Source organism: Rana temporaria, chromosome 6, assembly GCF_905171775.1.
Source record: "Rana temporaria chromosome 6, aRanTem1.1, whole genome shotgun sequence".
NCBI classification, from domain to species: Eukaryota; Metazoa; Chordata; class Amphibia; order Anura; family Ranidae; genus Rana; species Rana temporaria.
The window spans coordinates 180,470,439-180,494,430 of NC_053494.1; the positions used below are offsets into that span (position 1 = coordinate 180,470,439).

The following is a 23,992-nucleotide window of genomic DNA, read 5'->3' on the forward strand; positions in this document are numbered from 1 at the left end:
AATTTCGGATTTCAGAAGATGGCTGTAATTGCTCTATTCCATTAAAAAAAATCTATTATTTTTTATTTTAAACATTTATTTTTAACCACTTAACCCCCGGACCATATTGCTGGTCAAAGACCAGAGCACTTTTTGCGATTCGGCACTGCGTTGCTTTAACTGACAATTGTGCGGTCGTGCGAAGTGCCTCCCAAACAAAATTGGCATCCTTTTTTTCCCACAAATAGAGCTTTCTTTTGGTGGTATCTGCGGTTTTTAGTTTTTGCGCTATAAACCAAAATAGAGCGACAATTTTGAAAAAAATGAATATTTTTTACTTTTTGCTATAATAAATATCTCCCAAAAATATATAAAAAAATATATTTTTTCCTCAGTTTAGGCCGATACATATTCTTCTACATATTTTTCGTAAAAAAAAAAATCGCAATAAGCGTTTATTGATTGGTTTGCGCAAAAGTTATAGCGTTTACAATATAGGGGGTATTTTTATGGCTTTTTTATTAATATTTATTTTTTTACTAGTAATGGCTTTTTTTTACTAGTAATCCGCTTTTTTTTTTTTCGGTACTGCGACATTATGGCGGACACTTTTGACACATTTTTGGGACCATTGGCATTTTTATAGCGATCAGTGCTATAAAAATGCATCGGATTACTATAAAAATGCCACTGGCAGTGAAGGGGTTAACACTAGGGGGCGGGGAAGGGGTTAAGTATGTCCCTGGGTGTGTTATTACTGTAGGGGGGGTGGCCTCACATGGGGAAATCACTGATCCGGTGTTCATACATTGTATGAACAGAAAATCAGCATTTCCCTCCCTGACAGGACCGGGAGCTGTCTGTTTACACACACAGCTCCCGGTCCCCGCTCTGTAACGAGCAATCGCGTGTGCTCGGTAAATTTCGTTACGGTTGTGATTTGGAAATTCGGATACATCCGAATGTATGTCGCATTAAAACTGCAAATTTGAACTAATCCAGCACAATGCTTCATTGGAAGAGTGTGAGACAAGGCAGGATCACAAATGAGAAACAGGGGGACAGACTCCTATCGCCCCATAACAGGATGTGCCTTCCCAGGACCCTTTGTGGCAGGATTACCACAATTCCTGCATGACATTAAAAGTTCCTTTTTTGATTCCATACATTTCCTAAAGGTGTTATCACTGTCTAGTTATTTAGGCCTGGTTCACACCTGTGCATTTTTAGTTTTGCAGAAACACACACAGTCTATTTAACATGGGTTCTTATGGGTCACGTTCACATCTCTACATTTTATGGAAAGTGCCAGGGACTTTTCTTACTGGTTTTTGGTTCCATAGAATTCAATGGATCAAAAACGTGCATTGAAAAACGCAAACTGCACCTGGAATATGCAAACTGCAACCTGCATAGGTGTGAATCAGGCCTTAAGCACACTTTTCCTTTTGGTGAAATGCATAGTGCAGGGGCGGACTGACCATTTGGTCACTTGGTCACTGCCCGAAGGCCCCATGTCACTAGGGGGCCCCATCAGGGTTGCCAGCCTCAGTTAAACTAGGAAAAGTATGTAAAAATCTGCGTTTTTAAAAAAAATCCCAAGTTTATAGCTGCCCCGCCTCTCCGGTACATTTTCAGTGTGTGTGTATGTATAACGAGTTACGCCGGCGTATCTCCAGATACGCCGTCGTAAATCTGAGTCCGAGCCGTCGTATCTATGCGCCTGATTCTTAGAATCAGTTATGCATAGATTTGTATTAGATCCGACCGGCGTAAGTCTCTTACGCCGCCGTATCTTAACTACATATTTACGCTGGCCGCTAGGGGCGTGTACGCTGATTTACGCCTAGAAATATGTAAATCAGCTAGATACGCGAATTCACGAACGTATGCCCAGCCGACGCAGTACAGATACGCCGTTTACGTTAGTCTTTTCCCGGCGTAAAGTTACCCCTGCTATATGAGGCGTAGATGCGGCGTACCAATGTTAAGTATGGACGTCGTTCCCACGTCAAATTTTGAAAATTTTACGTTGTTTGCGTAAGTCGTTCGCGAATAGGGCTGGGCGTCATTTACGTTCACGTCGTAAGCATTGGCTTCTTGCGGGTTAATTTGGAGCATGTGCACTGGGATACTTTCACAGACGGCGCATGCGCCGTTCGTAAAAAGCGTCATTTACGTGGGGTCACATAAAATTTACATAACACACGCCCACATCTTCCACATTTGAATTAGGCGGGCTTACGCCGGCCTATTTACGCTACGCCGCCGCAACTTTCGTTTGAGAATACGTCACTTGCCTGTAAAAGTTGCGGAGGCGTAACGTAAATAGGATACGTTACGCCCGCACAAAGATACGCCGCTGTACGTGAATCCGGGCCAGTGGGTGTATATTGTGTGTGTATACTGTGTATGTATACTATATGTGTGTGTATACTGTGTATGTATACTATATGTGTGTGTATACTGTGTATGTATACTATATGTGTGTGTATACTGTGTATGTATACTATATGTGTGTGTATACCGTGTGGCCCCAATATCTCCTATTGCCCGGGGGCCCCATAATCTCCTTTTGCCCGGGGGCCCCATGAGTTGTCAGTCTGCCCCTTGCATGGTGTAAAAATATCTGATATCTTATTGACAGATGACACTTTGAAATGGTTTGACAAGTCGCCTGTAACATTCACGAATTGGAGACAGGAGAAGATCACAGATGAAAACTTAAACACCTGCGTGAAAATGAACACAGTGACCGGAGAGTGGGACTTCACCGAGTGCGACCGCTTTACCGAATCAGAGACATTGTGTAAAACAGGACTGAGTATGTACAAAGAATCTGACCATATCCATCTGAAAGATTATTATAGAGCTAAGTGACCAAATGTATTTAACCACTTACTGGGCACATATACCCCCTTCCTGCCCAGGCGAAATTTCAGCTTTTGGCACGGTCATGCTTTAAGTGAAAATTGCGCGGTCATGCAACGTGGCTCCCAAACAAAATTGACGTCCTTTTTTTCCCGCAAATAGAGCTTTATTTTGGTGGTATTTGATCACCTCTGCGGTTTTTATTCTTTGTGCTATAAACAAAAAAAAGACCGACAATTTTGAAAAGAAACACTGTTTTTTACTTTTTGCTGTAATAAATATCACAATTATTATTTTTTTAAATATATTTTTTTCTCAGTTTAGGCCGATATGTATTCTTCGACATATTTTTTTTGGGGGGGGGTCGCAATAAGCGTATAGTGATTGGTTTGCGCAAACGTTATAGCGGCTACAAAATAGGGGATAGAATTCTGACTTTTTAAAAAAAAAAAAATTCACTAGTAATGGCGGCGATCTGCGATTTTTTTTTTTTGTCAGGACTGCAATATCATGGCGGACGCATCGGACACTTTTGACACATTTTTTGGGACCATTCACATTTATACAGCGAACAGTGCTATAAATATGCACTGATTACTGTATAAATGTGACTGGAAGGGAAGGGGTTAACACCAGGGGCGAGGAAGGGGTTAAATGTGTTCCCTACTAGTGATTCTAACTGTGGGGGGAGGGGACCGATCTGTGTCCCTATGTACAAGGGACACAGCATCGGTCTCCTCTCCCTGACAGCACGTGGATCTCTGCGTTTACACACACAGAGATCCACGTCCCTGCTTTGTCACTGCCGATCGCGGGTAACTGGCGGACATCGCGGCCGCCAGGCAAGCGCATCGGCATCTCAGTGACGCGCTAGGGTACACGCGCACGCCCCCCCAGTGGCCGGAGGACCCAGAGGCCGTAAAAAGACAGCCTCCCGGCATTTTAGAGCCACCTTGTGGCAGTCTTTTTTCTATGGCCCGGGTCCGAAGAGGTTAAAGGGAATGTGCCATAAAAGTTAAAACCTAAATCTCAAGCCTAAAATGTTTCTTTAGCTTTGGATAGGGTGGGGAGAGAGTAGAACATCTTCCCCTGGTTTTTACTGCTATCCATGGCTGTGTCAGTGAGAATTTCCTCCCATCCCCTCCTGCTGATCATGGAAATGGGAGAAAATCTGTAACAAGGATACAGACGAAACTCAAACTGTAGGAACCGGGGGCTGCACACCAATGACATTTCAAACTGTCCAGGTACAGCTCCTGGCTACACCTTCAACGCGTTTCACTCTTGATAGGGCTTAATCTTGGAGACACAGACATAGAATGAAATACAAACCTGAAGAAGGGATAGAGAATAAAAGCGCCACTCCACTTCTAAGAGTCCAAATTAAGATTTTATTGACATTCCTCGGGAAAGGCCAATGCTGAAAAGGTACCCCTTCTTCAAGGCTATGAATATAAAAATTTAAAGCGGGAGTTCACCCATAAAACAATTTTTTCAAAGAATCCCCTTAGATGGATGCTCGTTTTGTCTAGGGGAATCGGCTAGTTGTTTTAAAATATGAGCTGTACTTACCGTTTTCGAGATGCATCTTCTTCCGTCGCTTCCGGGTATGGGTCTTCGGGAGCGGGCGTTCCTTCTTGATTGACAGTCTTCCTTCAGGCTTCCGACGGTCGCATCCATCGCGTGACTAGTAGCCGAAAGAAGCCGAACGTCGGTGCGGCTCTATACTGCGCCTGCGCACCGACGTTCTGCTTCTTTCGGAAAATCGTGACGCGATGGATGCGACCATCGGAAGCCTCTCGGAAGACTGTCAATCAAAATAGAAACGCCCAGTCCCGCAGCCCATACCCGGAAGCGGCGGAGAAGATGCATCTCGTAAACGGTAAGTACGGATCATATTTTAAAACAACTAGCCGATTCCCCTAGACAAAACGAGCATCCATATAAGGGGAAAAAGTGTTATGTACGGGTGAACCCCCGCTTTAATTACTGATTCCATTTTTCATACCTCCTGTTCTTGAGCCCTTTTTGGTCCTCGTCACATGCTTGTCTTCTGGACTTCTCCAGAGCCTTTCCCATTCTCTGTAACTCTCTACCTCAATCTATCCAGCTATCTCCTCCTCTGGCCACCTTTAGGTGATCCTTGAGTCGCTCCTATTAGAACGGTTCTATTGTACTGAATGGAAAAGAAACCCAATATTCACAGAAAACAGCTGTTAGCAGTTACCACATCCCAAAAACCCTTGGGAATGGGACTTTAAAAGTGACTGGAAAATTAAAGTATTTACCGTAAAATCCTTTTCTCTGTCGTCCATGGATGGACACAGCCTTCACAAGTCTTGACATATGGGTTATGTTCCTGTTCATAGGAGAGGATCTCCTATGAACAGTAACATAACCCAAATGTCAAGATTTAAGAAGCTGTGTCCATCCATGGACGAAAAGAGAAATATAATTTATTATACATTCATGAGTTAAAAAAATAAATCATGTGGAATATACAAATCCAATTACAAAAACGATTAAATACATATAAAGCGGCTCTTAGTAAGACCCAGGGACTGACCATTTGGGCACTCGGGCACTATGCCACTAGGGGGCCCAATCAGGGTTGCCAGCCTCAGTAAAACCAGGGACAGTATGTATACTGTGTGTGTATACTGTGTATGTATACTGTATGTGTGTGTATACTGTGTGGCCCCATAATCTCCTATTGCCCGGGGGCCCCATAATCTCCTATTGCCCGGGGGCCCCATAATCTCCTATTGCCCGGGGGCCCCATAATCTCCTATTGCCCGGGGGCCCCATAATCTCCTATTGCCCGGGGGCCCCATGAGTTGTCAGTCCGCCCCTGGTAAGACCCAATGACCGTTTCCAGCTTGATGCCCTTCTTCAGGGGATTTACAAACGTATAGAGCCAAAATGTATCAAAGGTTCTGCATGGTATCCCACATGACAAGAAAGATGTGTGCGGCTAATAATAAAAAGGTTCTCCAAGTCCAAAGAATCAGCTGTTTTCCTGGGGCCGGATTCATATACAATGGCGTATCTGTCCGTCCCGCGTATCTCCGATACGTTACGCCGCTCTAACTTTGGGCAGGAGTTCTCTTGGTTTCGACGTGAACGTAAATTACGTCCAGCCGTATTCGCAAACGACGTAAAATTTCAAAACTCAGGAGATACGCCGTCGTATCTCTTTCTGAATCCGGCCCCTGGAGTTCAGCTTTTATATGACTTACCTGCACACTACTTTTTTTTTATCAAGTGAGCCCACATATCCAACCAACAGAATTAGAATGTATGATCCGGCCCAGTGGCCAATTTATCAAAATCATTAATTTAACTATTTTTATTTCAGGTCCTCAAGAGAAGAATACAAATGGTAAGTATTTGCTCATCGCAGTGGGTTCATTCCTTACATACTACTAAGCTAATGTGTAATAGTTATTAGGGCATCCCAAAGGGAATCCTGGGTGGAAACACAGCAACTGAAATTACTAAAAATGAGGGGTGATATTAAAGGAGAAGTATAGACAAAGCTTGTTTGGCTGGACTTCTCCTATGGATCACAGGAGTGCAATTCGTTTTGCATTCCTGTGACCCGTTTTCAGCAGAGAGCGGTCTGAAGTGCGCTCTCTGCTGACGTCGCCAATTTCAGTCCAGGCACCACGTCATCCTGAGCACGGAGTCTGGATCCGCCAGGTGTCCGGACTGACCCCCGGTTCAGCGAGCCGCTGAGAGCCTGAAACGGCTGCTCCGCCCCTCCACAGCTCAGAGCTCCAATGAGTGAGGAGGAGGCAGAGCAGAGAGCTGTGACTGACAGTCTGCAGCTCTCTGCTTTAAAACCGAGTGATCTGCAGGGTTCAATCGCTCAGTTCTCAGGTGCCATAAATATGGAAAATAAATAAATTCCTTTACTTCTCTTTCAGGCTGGGTTCACACTACTACACTACTTTCATCCTACTTTGCTCTGCTACATTGGTCCTACATGTATCCTACATTTATCCTACATCCATCCTACTTTCATGAACAGGATACTACTTTGGTCCGACTTCAATGATATTCAATGGGCCTGAAGTAGGATCAATGTAGGACCAAAAGTAGTACAGGGAGCATTTTCAAAGTCGGACCGACTTGTGTAGGACGCTACAAGACGCTCTCATAGGGAAACATTGAACACAGAGCAAAGTAGGATGAAAGTAGTGTAGTAGTGTGAACCCAGCCTTAAGGTTCAAACACCTAAACGTTTACCTGTTGGGCTGGAGCCGAATGTCATGAATAGTTATAACGGCAGCTGGTTTGCTCTGAAAGTGGCAGCGGCCTGTGGGCTGTAATCGGCTTCCAAATAGTTAACCAGGGGATGCACAGGGTGTGCGTTCCTTGGTTAACACTGACACGCATCTCAGCCAATCAGGTTCACCGGATCTGGTTACCGGTAACCTGATTGGCTGAAGCGTCATCGAGGGCGGGAGAAGACATCAAGAGATCGTGGAGGAGGATGGCTGACCGAGAAATGTAAGTGCCGGGTGGGGGCAATCTGGTGGCATTTTAAAGGGCAATCTGGTGGCATTTTAAAGGGCAATCTGGCGGCAATTGATGGGCGCAGGCGCCCCCCCCAAAAAAAAATTTTGAGCACCAGCTGCCACTGCCTACAGGTAAGCCTATAATTAAGCTCATCTATAGGTAAAATGAATATCTCCTAAACCTGCACAGTGTAGGAGATATTCACCCTTCATGCAGCCGCTGATGTCAGCAGCACATGCGCTCTGAAGTGACGTCATTGTGGCTCAGGCCACCCACAGCGCTGGAGCCTGCGATCCCAGAAGCAAGGATGGCAGAGTATTAAGGTGAGTATTTCATAATGGGCTAGCATGTGATGCATACTAGCCCATTATGCCTTTGTCGTGTAGGCTTTTTTTTTTTTCTCCTAGGTTTACAACCGTTTTTTTTTAGTTAGTTAAGGGCTGCTTACTAAACAAAGCTTACAGATGTTAAAACTAATTCTGTATATGGAGCATTCCCTTTGTGGTCCCAAAGTGATGATCTTATTGTGAAACATTCTCTTTCAGGTCAGCGAATGCTGATGATTAGCCTGGTCATTGCATTTGCACTAATTTTACCATCACTACTACTACTGTTCTTCATTCTACATAAGAGGAAAAGGTTACTCTCTGGATTTCCATCAAGGCATCTACCAGGAGCAGCACAGGTTCTCCCATATAGTGATGATGATATACTGGTGGATACAATGGAAGGAGAGGACAGTGCCTGAGTGGACGCCATTAGTATGTTAACCACAGTCCCAACGCTGCACATCATACCGGTTATCTTCAACAGTGAAATGTAGCAACCTGAAAGTGAGCCAGTACTTTACAAGTTCATTAAATATTCCACCCTCCACTAGTCTTTTACTTGCCACTCACACACAGCCAAGTAAAGAGGTCCTGTGTAAGCACCAAGTCCGACCAGTCAGAGCTTACACAGGACCTTCCCCAACATGACAGCACTTGGCCATTTAGGAGTATACAGTGGGGAGCGAAAGTTTGGGCACCCCAGGTAAAAATTTGTATTAATGTGCATAACGAAGCCAAGGAAAGATGGAAAAATCTCCAAAAGGCATCAAATTACAGATTACATTCTTATAATATGTCAAAAATAGTTAGATTTTATTTCCATCATTTACACATTCAAAATTACAGAAAACAAAAAAATGGCGTCTGCAAAAGTTTGGGCACCCTGCAGAGTTAATATCTTGTACTGCCCCCTTTGGCAAGTATCACAGCTTGTAAGTGCATGCTATAAATTCTGCAGGGTGCCCAAACTTTTGCAGATGCAATTTCTTTGTTTTCTGTAATTTTGAAGGTGTAAATGATGGAAATAAAATCTAACTTTTTTTTGACATATAAGAATGTCTAATCTGTAATTTGATGTCTTTGAGATTTTTCCATGTTTCCTTGGCTTCGTTATGCACATTAATACACATTTTTACCTGGGGTGCCCAAACTTTAGATCCCACTGTTATGTCATGGGAAGAAGAGGCAAGTCACATTCCCCCCACATACCTGGAAGAAATTGCTATTTCACTTGGCTTCAGTGGGATAAGGGGAAGGTAAGTAGCAGTAGCCTATCAAGTGGACCTGTTACTCTGCCCTAAAATTACAACGCACACTCAATTCAACAATAACAGTCATCAACTATGAAATAATAGCTTAGTCTACATATAAAAATGATTTCAATTCATCTTAATTTATTGGTAGCTGAAGATTATGACTTTGCTACAACTGTAACCTTAAGCCCAGGTTCACATTGGGCTGTGGGAGTTCAGCTGAACTCGCACAATTTCACTCCCGCTTGTCAGTCCCGATTTCAGACGCAATTTCAGGACATCTGTGCAGGTTTCTGCACAGATGTCAATGTAAATCGCAAAAAAGTAGTAGAGGAACAACTTTTTGAAATCGGTGCAGCGCCGCACCGATTAGGATGGTGCCATTGCCGACAAATGCCGCCGATTTGACATGTCAAAAATCGTACCAATGTGAACCAGGGCTTAGATATGAATGGACGTGTTGACACAAAAATTTCCAAATCTATAAAAATGTATATTATTATGTATGGCCTCAGTTCACAAATATCACGTAATTCCTAAATCCCTTGCCATGTGTAACCCCCAGAATAAAGATGGAGACTGGTTACAATTCTCTAAAGTCTCATACGCACGATCGGATTTCCATCAGACAAATCGGTGGATTTTTGTGTGAAGGGCTTTGGTGTTGAAATTGTTCTGCATACAGACGGCAAAACATTTTTTCAGCCAACATACACAAAACTAAGTGGTTTGTTTTTTTAGCACCACCCTTTGGGCAACTTCTGCCAATGTTGTCCGATGGTTGGGAGCATGCGTGTTTGTACTTTGTGTGTACACAAGTCTGTCGGAAAATCCGACTGACCACAGTTGCTGTCGGACAATTTGAGAGCATGACCATCCAACATTTGTTGTCGGAAATTCCGACAACAATTGTCCTATGGAGCATACTGACGGTTGGATTATCCGACAAAACAAATCCGTCACACAATTTTTGTCGGAATATCCAATCGTGTGTACGGGCCTTTAGGCTGTACACATCCTCTGAATTCCAGTACATACCAAGGCAGAGTATCAGAGCTAAAAAAAAAAAAAAAAACCACCAGCAACAGCCCTGAGGCTGAATAGGCAGAGCAATGAGTTCTTTCTACACAATTCTGAGGTGACGTAAAATAAGTATTGAACACGTCACACCATGTTTTAGGTAAATATATTTCCATAAAGGTGCTATAGACATGACATTTTCTCCATGTGTCAGCAACAACTCATACATACAAAGAAAACAAATAAGTTCAGAAATTAAGTTGTGTAATAAAATAGAATGACACAGGGAAAAAGTATTGAACACATGAAGAAAAGGGAGGTGCAAAAAGGCATGGAAAGCCAAGATAAAAGCTGAAATTAACAATTATTGGAAAGCAATCCTACCCCTTGTCAGTGCAAATTAATATCAGCTGTCTCAACTGATGGCCTATAAAAAGGGGTCTCATTACCAAGGGGTCACATAAGAAATATCACATGATGGGTAAAAGCAAAGAGTTCTCTCAAGACCTTTGCAACTTTATTGTTGTAAAACATACTACTGGCATTGGTTACAGGAGGATTTCTAAATTCCTAATGTTTCAGTGAGCACTATTGGGGCCATAATCTAGAAGTGGAAAGAACAAACTGGCCACGACCAGGTGCTCCTTGCAAGATTTGACAGAGGAGTGAATAGAATTATCAGAAGAGTTGTCCAAGAGCCTAAGACCACTTGTGGAGAGCTTAAAAAGAGTGAAATAGTAGGTACCATAAGTAATGCACTCAACTGCCATGACCTGTATGCACTCTTGCCACGATTGACTCCATTGCTGAAGAAAAAAAAAGTTGAAACTTTTAGTTTCCTGCGTAACATAGACAAGTCTGAAATACTGGGAGAATAGTCTGGTCAGAGGAAACCGAAATTAAACTCTTTGGAAGCCATAATACACACCATGTTTGGAGGTTAAATGACACATCACCCCCCCCCCCATACCAACAGGGAAGTTTGGAGGTGGGAAACATCATGGTGTAGGGCTAATTTTCAGCATACGGTACTGGCACACGTTAGATCATTGAAGGAAAGCTGCATGGGGGGGTGGGGGTGTAACATTCTTGATAAAAATCTGCCGCCATCTACCAGGATGATGAAATGAGGGAGGACATTGCAACAAGATAATAATCCCAAATACAAAGCCGAGGAAACTCAATTGGTTTCAAAGAAATTGCATTAAGCTTCTAGAATGGCCCAGCCAATCAACTGACTTGAATCCAATAGAAAAATCTATGGAAAGAACTAAAGATCAGAGTTCATAGAAGAGGTCCACGGAACCTTCAAGATTTGAAGAATGAGACAAAAAAAATCCACACCTGAGCAACGCATGCGACTCGTTTCTCCGTACAGGAGACGTCTTGAAGCCATCATTACCAACGAAGGATTTTGTACAAAGTAATAAATACATTTCAGTTGGCGTGTTCAAAACTTTCCCTGTGTCATTCCATTTTATTACACATCACTTCTGCACTTATTTGGTTTTTGTATGTAAGTGTTATTACCGACATGTGGTGACATTTTCATATCAATACCACCTTTAGAAATATTTACCTAGAAAAATGGTGACGTGTTCTATACTTGGTATACAAGCTGTACATTTACTATTTTGCTGCAGAGAGGAATACATTTTCTTAATTTTATATTATTAAATTCCCTATTTTGTTCATCTAAGATCAGCTTCATTCAACAAAAGTTTGCAGACCAGAGTAGGGTTAGCTATACATCCAATGTCTCCACCCTGCCAACTATTCAATTACACTGACTGAACACTGCATCCGATTAAATGCAGTCAGTTCGTTTTTTATTTTCCAAATAGGTTCCATTAAGCTAGTGCATTGTTGGTTCACTTACCTTTTCCTTAAAAATGTACCTTCTAAATGTCCCCAAACCCCCCCCCCCCCCCATCTGAATTTCTCACTTCTTTTTACTCCTCAGTAAGCTTGCCCCCATCATCCGAGCCATTCTGGCTGGGGGTTAGTCAGCCAGAATAGCTTACTGAGGAACAGGAAGTGAGAATTTCAGACAAAGAAAAAAAAAATACATTTTTTTGAAAGGGAAATCAAAGGAAAAGGTTAGTGAATCAACAATGCACTAGCTTAGAAGGAACCCATTTAGGAAAAACCTTTACCGCCCCTTTAAGTTCAGCATTTCAGTGTCCGGTTCTGCAGCATTTTTAATCCGTATTTGTAGGTCACATTCACAAGTGACTCATTTCTGTATGCCAATTTAGTGACCCAACCCCACAATGTAAATGACATACTTTGTGTTAAAGTGTAAGCCAGTGAGATCAGGCCATTTTCTGCATAACACGTTTATAATTCACCATGTTCATTAAAGCGGGAGTTCGCCCATTTCTAAAAAAAATTTTTTTCTTCCCCTAGATTCCTGCTCGTTCGGTCTAGGGGAATCGGCTATTTGTATTAAAATAGGTGCAGTACTTACCCGTTTTCGAGCTGCATCTTCTTCCGTCGCTTCCGGGTATGGTCTTCGGGAGCGGGCGTTCCTTCTTGATTGACATTCTTCCGAGAGGCTTCCGACGGTCGCATCCATCGCGTCACTCGTAGCCGAAAGAAGCCGAACGTCGGTGCGGCTCTATACTGCGCCTGCGCACCGACGTTCGGCTTCTTTCGGAAAATCGTGACGCGATGGATGCGACCGTCGGAAGCCTCTCGGAAACCTGTCAATCAAGAAGGAACGCCCATTCCCGAAAGCGACGGAGAGGATGCGTCTCGTAAACGGGTAAGTACTGCACATATTTTAAAATAAATAGCAGATTCCCCTAGTAATAACGAGCAGGAATCTAAGGGGGAAAAGTGCCCTCTAAGGGTGAACCCCCGCTTTAATGTTAAACACATGTGGGATGCATTTATAGATTTACTGCCATTTCAATTATCAGGCTCTTTATGGCCTCTGTGCAAGTAGCTCAAATAGAGCAGGGGGGGGGGTCTACAAACTTTAGGTAAATAACCAGTTTGCTATCCTTCAGGCCTTGGGGGGGGGGGGGAACAGTGGTAGTAGAAACTGCCCCCGCATTGGTTTTCATGGGAGGAATCGTGTCCCATTTTGGTGTCAGTAGAGCAGCGTTTCTCAACTCCAGTCCTCAAGGCCCCCCCAACAGGTCGTGTTTTCAGGCTTCCCATTATTTTGCACAGGTGATTTTATCAGTTTCACTGCCTTAGTAATTACCACAGCTGTTTTTCATCTGAGGGAAATCCTAAAAACATGACCCGTTGGGGCACCTTGAGGACTGGAGTTGAGAAACTCTGCAGTAGAGGGATGACGTTCCATCAGTGGGTGGAATAGTGCACTAAGGGCCAGATCTGGCCCTCAGGTCAGTTGAGACCAAAGAAAGAGATTAAACATGTTGATTGCCACTTTTAAAAAAAATACACCCCTGCAAGAGAAAGGCATAATGAGCTAGTATGCATAGCATACTAGCACATTATGAATTACTTAACCTGCGATCAAAAGCCCCCCCGTTCCTCACCTCCGCCATTGATACCCAAGTTACTTCTAGGTATTGCGGCTCTGGTGCTGCGATGACGTCACTCCCGTAAATACACAGGAGTCGGCACGATCAAAGCAAATGTTACAGGTCAGGCCTGCCATTGTATGGTTCTCGTTTCCAAGGTCACACCCAGAAACGCCAACTGAAACTTCTAACATTTGACTAGGTTCATTTGGAGGTAAAGCGCTTCTTTGGTCACAGCTTCCTGGAAAGCATCAGAAGTCAACTTATTTCACTTGTGAGCACAGATGGCACTTTGCCCAGGGAACAAGTAGATTTAAAAAACTCGACAATCCATAGAAACACGACAATCCATACAACATCTTTATTTCCATTGTACAACTAAAACATTAAATGTGTTTTTTTTTTTTTAAGTGAATATACATAAGTCTTACAATTTTTAGCAATAACAAGTGATTAAAATTTTGTAGCCTCTACTTTTAATGGAAAGTTTTTTTTTCTGGTTGCAAAAATGTGCTATATATCTGGAAAGAGACAAAAACAAAAAAAGGGTGATTTCCATCAAGTCTTCAAGATAATATTGCCCCTTACTTAAAAAGAGTCCCAAGGCAGACCTAGATAAAGTCAGACAGCTATACAAAAACCCTTGTCAAACAGTCAACACTGGAGGGTAGGCGTTCTATAAAACAGGAGCCTGCAATAAGGCAAGGCGTTTTAACCCTTAAGGGTAACAGGAACTTGGACATATTCAGCCTTTTTAATAGACAGGTGCCCCTGAGAAGACCATGGTGGAGTTGGTCATTCTGTGATACCGCTAGATTTCCCAGGATGGATATGCTGTGCTCTTGGCAGTTCAGCACAAAAATGGTCATCTCTGCTGGCAATACTATAGGATAGAAATAGGCTGAACACATGCCACTTAGTTCAACATGTAAAATAACAGAACAAAACATAGATAATGAACAGTCAATGTTTAAGCAAACGAAAAGAAAGGCAGATTAAACGTTACAAAAAAGAAAGGCCAGACTGGTTCTTGTAACCCATGACGGAATCTTTCTTGTAAGCCGATTCAGTATTAATAGATTGCTCATCAAGTGCAACAAGTGAATAGGAGGGCAAAAGAGTGATTCGATATGCATCACAAGCACTGGAGTATTTATTCAGGAAATTAAACAAATCTCTGCATATTTGCAGGTGGGTTGTCTTTTCTGAAGAGGTAACATGTTTTCAGAAAAACTGCACGTGTGTCTTCTTCACACCTGTTCATCTTCTGAATCGTCTGAGGCTGAAAATAATTAAAACCAATTTAAAAAAGTGACCATTTTACATTAAAAGCCAAGTTGGTTTTGTTTCACACTTGTATGGGAGGAGAATGCTCGACTTTTGTGCGCGATATTCTGCCTCCAAACCACCATTTCTTCCTCTCCACTTCCCCTCTAGTATCCAGTCTTCTCCTGGCTGCCTCAGCCCTGCCACCCTCCATACAAAGCCATATCCCTCCGACAAAGCAAATCCCAAGGACACCGTATACTCAAGAAAAAAAAAAAGAAAAAAAAAAAAAAAAAAAAAATCCCCCACAGCTCTGCAATCCTCCCAAACCAGATCCACAAATACAGATCAAAAAACAACGGGATGGTGCCTTGGAGATTGTTATGAAGGTGAGAGCAGAACGACAGCCCCCAACAACCCCCGACTGGCTCATCAATGGAATCCTAGCTCATACCCGTTGGCCACAGACCTCTTCCTGCATACTCCACTCCCCAGCTCTGACCCCATCCAACCACCATTGCAGCTTACTAACCAAGCAGCTGAACAAGTATATTAATCTAAGCAAGCCAGACCAGGAGTGTTATTGGCATTCAGCAGTTTTCTACATATACTGGTATCCCAAAAAACATGTGAAGCAGATTGTCATCTTTTTTTTGGGGGGAGGGGCAGAGAATTGGGCCTCTCGCACACTTTTTTTTTAACCATACTAAAAATGCATCCCATTGTTTACACAAGCATGTAACCGCTGCATATTGGTGGAAAAGTTAAATAAACACCAGTCAGTATTTTGTGCAAGTACACAAAAATGAGCATAAATATTAATGTGAACGTGCATAAATACGGCCAACACCTGAAACTACATCCAAAAAAGCAGATGCCCAAACATCAGTACTGTGTGCAAGAGGCACAAGTGTGAAATGTCACTTGAAGTACTGCTAAGGGCTGGTTCACAGCAGATGCAGCTTAATGCTTTAACCACTTCAGCCCTGGAAGGATATACCCCTTTGCACCGACAATTGCGTGGTCACGTGATGTTGTACACAAAACATATGTCTTCGCCTGCCCCCCACAAATAGAGCTTTTAGTGGCATTTGATCACCTCTGCAGTTTTTTTGTGCTATAAAAATAAAAACGTGACAATTTAAAAAATTATGCTATCAATATCTCCAAAAATGTTTAAAAACAAAATTTGTTCAGTTTAGGCCAATATGCATGCTTTGTCCCCCAGAAAATATATTGCAATAAGCGTTTATTGGTTTGTGCATAAGTTAGTCTGCAAAAGATTTATGGCATTTCTATAATTTACCATTAGAAGCAGTGATCAGCCATTTTTAGCTGGACATTGCAGTAGACAGAGCAGACACTTGACATTCTTGGGACCAGTGCTAAAAATAGCCGAAGGAGAAAGTGTACCGACCGGGGGGAGAGGTGCTCCTGATCACCAAGCACAGACGGGGGATCTGTCTGTCTACATCAGGGATATGCAATTAGCGGACCTCCAGCTGTTGCAGAACTACAAATCCCATGTGGCATAGCAAGACTCTGACAGCCACAAGCAGGACACGCAGAGGCTTGATGGGACTTGTAGTTTTGCAACAGCTGGAGGTCCGCTAATTGCATATCCCTGGTCTACATTGACAGATCCCAGTTCTGGCTCTCTGAAACAATTGCAGGTGGTCGGCAGACATCACGGCTAGACACATCAGCGTCGCATGCCTGCCATTGCTCTTAAAGCAGCCAATGTACACCCAAGGCGATTCTTGCAGCCGTGCCAACCTTCTGCAGCACAATGACTGCGGCTGGTCGGCAAGCAGTTAATTTGCATTAGAAAACACATGCAGGGTTTCCCCGGTAAAAAAAAAAAAAAAAAAAACAGAAATTGGGGTTTGAACCAACCCTTATGTTGGCAAAGTCTTGAATGTACAATTCAGGGAAAAGCCACCTCTTCCAGTGAAATAGTGACATCCCTAGGCTGCATGGTACCAGGACTGGATTACTGTAGTGTACAAATTTCATACACAAAAGATGGTCTGTATATACACTTACTGTCGAGATCTTCCATGTGTGCTTGAAGGGTCCGGGCAAGATTAATAAACTGAGGATAGAGAAGGGGAAATTTTTAAAAAAAATGCTTGTAGCAGACCAAACAAGCATATGACCCAAAGACACATACAGTTTTAACAAAGGAACAAAAAAAAACACACACACACGCTTTAAAGTGGAGACTGACACACAATTACACAGAAAAGTCATATTTCAAGACAAGTTAAAGTTTAATTGATCAGTTATAAAAAAAAACAAAAAAAAAAACTGGTGAATGGGATGAAGCACATAATGCAAAATAAAATTTAGAAGACGGCAAAAAACAAGGTTGCTCATCAGCTGTTGGCACCCTTCTAACATGGACACCCTGGGCTTCACATAAAAACCTCCAAAGATGTCAACACCCAAATTATACCTCAACTATGGTTAGACATGCATGACTACAAGCAATTTATGCTTTGCTGTATAGTTTGTTCACCATAGGTTTCCACCTAAAAAGTGAACCTCCGTTTTTCGGAACCCTCCGGTGTCACATTTGGCACCTTTCAGGGGGGGGGGGGGGGGTGCAGATGCTTGTACAATACAGGTATTTGCACCTACTTCCGGGCATAGATAGCCATAGAATCTGCAGGCATCTACACCACTTCCTGTCCCCACTGTCTTCTGGGAAGGACAGTTGCCAAGAGACAGCAGGGACCAGTGAAAGACATGCAACGCGACTTGCGCATGTGCAGTAGGGACATCGCGGGCACCCAGGAAAGGCAAGTGTCCATTTATTAAGTCAGCAGCTGCAGTATTTGTAGCTTCTGACTTATTTTAGGTGGACCTCCGCTTTAACACCAAATGCAAAGCATGCATGTACACAGGAGCATGTTAGGTCTTATCTAAACAAAGTATGCTAAAATCTAATTTTTTTTTTTTTTTTTTTTTTATAAAGAAAGTTGTAGTGCTCGGTACCAGACATGTTTGGTATCCATTTACTCTAACGCTTCTTACCAAACATTGGTATATTGCGTGTACTAAAATTCATTAAAGACAGATATCAGCACAGAAGCAGCTTCTCCAAATTTGAGGTGGTGTGGGGTGGCTGGCTGTCCCTGATTTAGCTCTAGTAGATTTAGTACTGGACAGATTGCTTTGGCTATACTTGTAGGTTCTCGAGTAAATATACAACTTTACTGTTTGATTGTGACATCAATGAATCTTACTTTAGCAATAAATAAAAAAAGGCAGTGTAAAAAGGTGTCATTAGTGCATGAACTCACTCTAACCCGAGTGTTTGCTTCATTAGCTGCCCCCAGCATGTCAGAGAAGCGCTGCTCACACAAGTGCAGTAAGACGACCAGATACAATCCGGAGCTTATGAATTCATATTCTGCCTGCAGAAAGAGGGAGAAAAACAGTCAGAACAGTCAATCTGAATAGCTTTACAGAGAAAAGAATGCATTTTTTATGCCACTTCAAGCCATCATTTAGGACCATGTCACCATCAGAAACTCACCAGTGATCAGATTACCAAGAGCATATGGGGTCACTTCCTTTACTGGCTGAACCAGTGTGGTATTGCAACATAATGGCTCTCTGGCTGGCTAGAGATAATCCAGTTTCAGCCTGAGGAGGGAGACTCCCTAGGAGCAGCATAGTTGGTGAGGTTGAAAAAAGTACAACCTATGTGTGCTATTATGTCAGTATTCCATTGTATATCCCTGTATGGCTGTCACAAGTGCTTATCCAATAATTTCTTTAAACCAATCAATGCCCCTCACTGAAACCACTGCCTGTGGAAGGGAATTCCACATCCTTGAGACTCTTACAGTAAAGAACCCTCTATGCAGTTTAGTTAAACCCCTTTTCTTCCAATTTTAGCGATTGGCCATCTGCCTTATTAAACTCCCTTCCACAAAAAAAGTTTTATCCCCATTGTGGGGTCACCAGTACGGTATTTGTAAATTAAAATATCCCCTCAAGCTTCTCTTTTCCAGAGAGAATAAGTTCAGTGCTCGCAACCTCTCTTCATAACCAATATCCTCCAGAACCTTTATTAGCTTTGTCGCCCTTCTTTGTGCTCGCTCTATTTCCAGTACACCCTTCCTGGAGGACTGGTGCCCAGAACTGGACAGTATACTCTAGGTGTGACTGGACCAGAGTCTTGTAGAGTGGGAGAATTCTCACTTTATCCCTGGAGTTAATAACTTTAATGCATGCCAATATTCTGTTTGCTTTGTTAGCAGCAGCTTGGCATTGCATGCCATTACTGAGCCCATCTACTAGGACCCCCCAAGGTCATTTTCAAGCCTAGATTCCCCTAGAGGTTCACCCCCCCCTATTGAGTAGATTGCATTTATATTTTTGCCATCCAAATGCATAATTTTTCTGCACTGAACCTCTCTGCGTTTGCAGACGTTTACCCCATCCTCCAGGTCGTTTATCAATAAAAAAAAAAAAAGATTGCGCCCAGCACAGTGGAGGAAAGTATCATTTTTAAATGAGGGTTTACAACCTCTAAGTTTCCCCCAAGTCCATTTCCAATTCTGTCCTGTCCGCCATGATGCTTCCTGTCATGTGAACCAACACTGCAGTTTTAGCCACTTCCCATGGGGGCACATGCTCACACCCGAGTCCCTCTGCTGCATCCCTTAACAGAAAGAGTCGGCCCTGCCCCTGGTGCCCCAGCAAGTTCCGGACATGAGGGGAGAAGAGCTCTTCAGACGTGAATAGGTCTCAGTATGTAAAGGGGCTGAGGGGGCGATGCGGACAACTAAACTTTTACCTTATTGCAAGGAATGCATTGACACACACACACACACACACACACACACACACACACACACACACACACACCCTTTAAGGCAGGTTATAATGTTTTGGGTACATTTACCAATTTTCTTACTACATATATAGTTTTAAACCTTGGCACCATCCATATTACTACAGCACATGTTAAAGCTGAGTTTCAGTCGTTGAAAGTCAGCAGCTACAAAAACTGTAGCTGCCGACTTAATATAATCCAGCTGCGCACTCACCGTAGCCGTGTCCCTCCCCAATCGTTGGCATCACTATGGGCACCCGACAGCTTGTGGCTTCACAGCTGGCGTCTGATCTCGAAGGCTTCTAGGACCTGTCATGTTTCCCAGAAGACTTCAGGAAGGATAAACGTCCGCTTCCAATCACCTAAAGCGACCAGAAGTAGAAGCAGGTACCTGCTCCCCAAAAAGTAAGGCTTCACAAACAGGAGGCCTTAAAGCGGAACACTTTAGGGTGGAAGTCCACTCTAATCAAGGTCGTAGTCCAGTACAGAGTGCAAAACTAGGTCAGTCTTTGGGACACCGTTGGTCATTTGAGTTGTTTAAACATGGCAGAAAAAAAAAAAAAAAAAAAAAAAGAGTAAAAAAAAAGGAAGCCTGTTGGAAAACACACAAGCCCAAGCACTAGGCTACACAATGCCAAGCATACAGAGCTGACAATCATAAAGGCAGCTTCCTTCAAGCTTCTAAGAAAGGCGTTTATATATCTGTGGCAGATTCCCTTACACTCCGCTTCCTCCTCCCACCTCACTAGAGGGTCAACTTTAGGTTTGTGTACATGGCCATGTACTACTGTGGTGTGTCTGAATTATAGACAGACAAAGCAGGTCAAATGCAGCCATTGTCATTTGAAGCGCACCATTTCAAAGCAAAAGGCAGCACCGGACAAGACCATTCGTAGATCTGAGCCTAGGTGTTGAGTGGAAGTATACTTACCCTATCACTTGCATGTGCCTGGTAAAGCTCTTGAATGTCAAAATCTTCCAAGTTCAGATCCAGCTTCTCTTTACACAATTCACATGTAGTTATAGTTTCCAAACTAGAACCTGAAAGCCACAATACACCACAAGTGTCATAAACTACTCAAAAGCATGCATCTGTTTAAACTGACCATTTGCATATCAACATGAAGAGACACAAAGCAGCAAGTTGTACATACCAGAGTTGATCTTGGCATGCAGCCATTTTTTCATACAGTCCTGGTGAATATACTGCAAGCTACCAGAACACTTGCATGGCTCAATAAAGGGATTGCTTGGACTGGATGCTCCAGTCTGACATATTCTGCATAAGTCACCTTCTTCCTCCTCAGAGTCCTCTAGTAGAAGGCTGAAAAAAAAAAAAAAAAAAAAAGTTAGGACAAGGAAAAACAAACGTCTTCATAAATTGGTCATAGCCACCCATTTCAGTTTATGTCCATGATTTTCATACCAGCATTTCACTGAATTAAGATAAAGGCCGGTAAATAAAAAAAAAAAAAAAAAAGAAGTCAATTACTACAAGTTTACTAAGGCACTCCAGGCTCTCACCTAAATAAATACTGTAGCTGCTGACTTACCTGTCCAAGCATCCAGCGGTGTCCCCGCCTGAGCCAATTCTTCAATCAGCTGCTGCCAGCCTGACTAAGGGATACTGGCAGTAAAGCCATGCAGCTGGTTTTCTACTGTGCATAGCACACTGCTTTGTAAATGGGCCGTAGTCTTCTGGGACCTGTGAAGTGGCTTTTGCAGCAGATTAAAGTCATTCCATTTACCCAGCAGAGTCAGGAAGGCAATTCTAAAGTTTTGCCATATGCCTTGCTATGGTGACAGCGAAAGTGTCAAGTGTGTTAGAGCCAACTACTCAGCTATAAACCAGGACAGGAAGTTTGAGAAATTTACCCCCCCCCCCCCCAAAAAAAAAAAAAAAAAAAAAAAAAAAAAAAAAAGACAGGGATTCTAAATCTGTGCCATGATTAAAACCCCAAAAAGACACCCGTCCTGTTGTAGTGGTTTTGCACAGAGCAGCCCAGATCCTCCCCCTTTTCAGGTCCTCTTCTGTGTTCCTGGCCCCTCCCTCCTGCCGAGTGCCCCCACAGCAAGCCATTCAGGCAAGGAGATGTGGTTCAGCACACCCCCTCCGATTGGCTCATGCAGCTGCCAGTTAACCAATCAGGAGGGATAATCCCAAACGGCAAAGACACGTGGACTTAGCTAGACACAGATGGCACTGGTAGGTATTAGGGGGGCTGCTGCTCACAGAAGGCTTTTTATCTCAATGCATCAAAATAAAAAAAACTTCAGCCAATCACTTTAAAGATGCAGACTGCATTTAGGTTTGTGTTAAGACTACAAAGCAAAAAAATGGGAAGATCTCAGGACACACGTTGACACAACTGACAGTTTCATCTAAATCTTCAGACTATACCAGGCAGCTAAACATGTTAAGGAAAAAAAAAAAAAAAAAACGCATTGCTTTTACTCTGAACACTTCCTTTTAACCCTTCTGCGCAACGAACAAGTTATGCAAGGGGTTCCAACACTAAAAGCAAAAAACATTTACCTTTCTTTAATTTTCTTCAGCTTCTCAGGATCCCTTGAGGAGTCTCGAGTCTTTTCACTTTCTTGTCCATCACTTGTCCTACCTGAGGGAATAATATCTACAGTTATCATGACATTGTCCGATAAGGAACTCCCTAGTGCAGCCGGCACTGAGAAGTGTAGGAGAGAGCTAGGAAGCATGCCTGAAATTCCTGAATTTCTCCTGCTGAAAAGAGTCTCCGCTATAGAGGCAGCAGCTGAACTGCTGCTAGAAGAGGCTGATGATCGGGAAGAACTCCTAGCTGTAGCAGGCCCTGGAACATTGACTTGTACTTCATCTAATGAAGAATCTTCTTGTGATGCCCTTCTAAAAGGATTGTGTATTCTGCTAGTGTCAGAGGTAGAGGTAGAGGATGCTCTAGCAGTCTCATCTCTTCCTTCCCGTCTCCTTCTAGAGAAGAGAGGTGTACATCTATTCCTGAAAGAAGAAGGCAGCCATGAGCCTGAAGTCCTAGTTTCAGAATCTTCTGACCTGTAGCTCTCAGCATCAGAATCTGAACTCTGATTTGGAGACAATGTTGAGATGCCCCATCTTCTCCTCCTAAGAAATGCAAATCCCTGAGATTGTTCAGAAGGCCTATTTTCTAGTGCTTCACTGTTGGCAGGGATGGTAGGACTGGGTTCAGGAGTAACACTATGTAAACTTGAATGCGCTTCTTCTGCATCTTGTGATCTTCCACTTGAAGAATCCTGGCTGGACCTCCTCGAAAAGAAGGTGGAAGACATACTAGATGCAAGGCGCGACAGGAGGTGCCTCGTTGTACGCCTGCCATCACCATCTGTAGTTTGGTCACTTCTTGGTATCGGTGATGAAGGCGAGATTCTTCCTGAAGTACTCCGTGATGTAGCCTCACTTCGGCTTGTAGAGTGATGAACCTCAGAGGAAACGTCCCTTTGTGGAGAACGTAGGTCTCTGTAAGAAGTTGTTCTTGAACTCCTGCTTGAATCTCTAGTAAATGAAGGGCTCTGTGAAGGCAACTGGCGGCTGACTGATGTGTCGAGTCGGACTGTGCTTAGAGAGTTGTCTTTTGGTCTAGCGCCTTGTGCATATGAAGAAACTCTGTCCTGAAGATCTGAACGGATACAAAAAGTTAACTATTCAGTCAGGTTCATATATTATGGAATTTTAAAAGTTCTCTACGTTCCTTTAATACATGTTCAGACCAAGGGGACTGGATATTAGGTTTATATATAAATTATAAAGTTTATATCCTTTACAGATGTACATTTCCCAGATCAACTTTTAGCAAGTACAAAAAATATCTGTTGATCTTGCTAAAGATAGTGTTAGCAAAAAAAGTGTGTCTAGGGTCAACATAATCTATGCAAGTTCAGTACGGACAATCTTTGTAAGAACATTAGTGTGCACAAGCAAATTCACTCACATGAAGAAGCAATATCACCATTTCTATGCCTATAATCACCAAGCTCATGTATAGAGGTGTCTGTTCTGTCCCGATCCCTCGACAATTCAGAATGAAACATTGATGCCCTAGGAAAGCGTCCATGCCTGCTTGATGATTCTGGACAAGATGAGAATTGGTCAGTCAAGGAGGCACCAAGCAAAACATGCAACTGGTAAGACAACATAAAGTATGATTTAAAGAGCCAATAACTGCACTAAACACCAAAATACACAACCATTGAAAAAGACCACTTAGTATAGCATGCACATTTGCATTTAGTGCAAGAACATTTTAAGCAACTACACCTATGGACTGAAGCTGAAATACTGTATTTAGGCTTTTCTGGTGTCAGGCAACATGACCAAAGTTGACAATGAGCACAGATACATGGTCACCTAGTATTGGAGGTATATGAACT

The 23,992-nt window shown here is 42.9% G+C and overlaps 2 protein-coding genes across 7 annotated transcripts in view; one reads left to right on the top strand and one right to left on the bottom strand.

Moving 5' to 3' along the window:
• CD302 (CD302 molecule) overlaps positions 1-8,248 on the top strand; it is a 31,040-nt gene extending 22,792 nt beyond the window's left edge. The window contains exons 4-6 of the mRNA XM_040357893.1: positions 2,627-2,803; positions 6,209-6,232; positions 7,920-8,248. Coding sequence (XP_040213827.1) covers positions 2,627-2,803; positions 6,209-6,232; positions 7,920-8,122 — 404 coding nt within the window. The 3' untranslated portion in view covers positions 8,123-8,248. The remainder of the gene's footprint in view (positions 1-2,626; positions 2,804-6,208; positions 6,233-7,919) is intronic.
• A 5,574-nt stretch (positions 8,249-13,822) lies between these two features.
• The window catches only part of MARCHF7 (membrane associated ring-CH-type finger 7), a 51,564-nt gene continuing 41,394 nt past the window's right edge, over positions 13,823-23,992 (bottom strand). For 5 of the 6 annotated variants that reach the window (XM_040357895.1, XM_040357898.1, XM_040357899.1 and 2 more), the window contains 7 exons: positions 23,554-23,691; positions 22,131-23,241; positions 20,749-20,918; positions 20,526-20,635; positions 18,051-18,164; positions 16,789-16,837; positions 13,823-14,758 (listed from right to left, as the gene is read on the bottom strand). In XM_040357895.1, coding sequence (XP_040213829.1) covers positions 14,727-14,758; positions 16,789-16,837; positions 18,051-18,164; positions 20,526-20,635; positions 20,749-20,918; positions 22,131-23,241; positions 23,554-23,691 — 1,724 coding nt within the window. In that variant the 3' untranslated portion in view covers positions 13,823-14,726. The remainder of the gene's footprint in view (positions 14,759-16,788; positions 16,838-18,050; positions 18,165-20,525; positions 20,636-20,748; positions 20,919-22,130; positions 23,242-23,553; positions 23,692-23,992) is intronic. The other variant, XM_040357894.1, reaches the window with a different exon arrangement.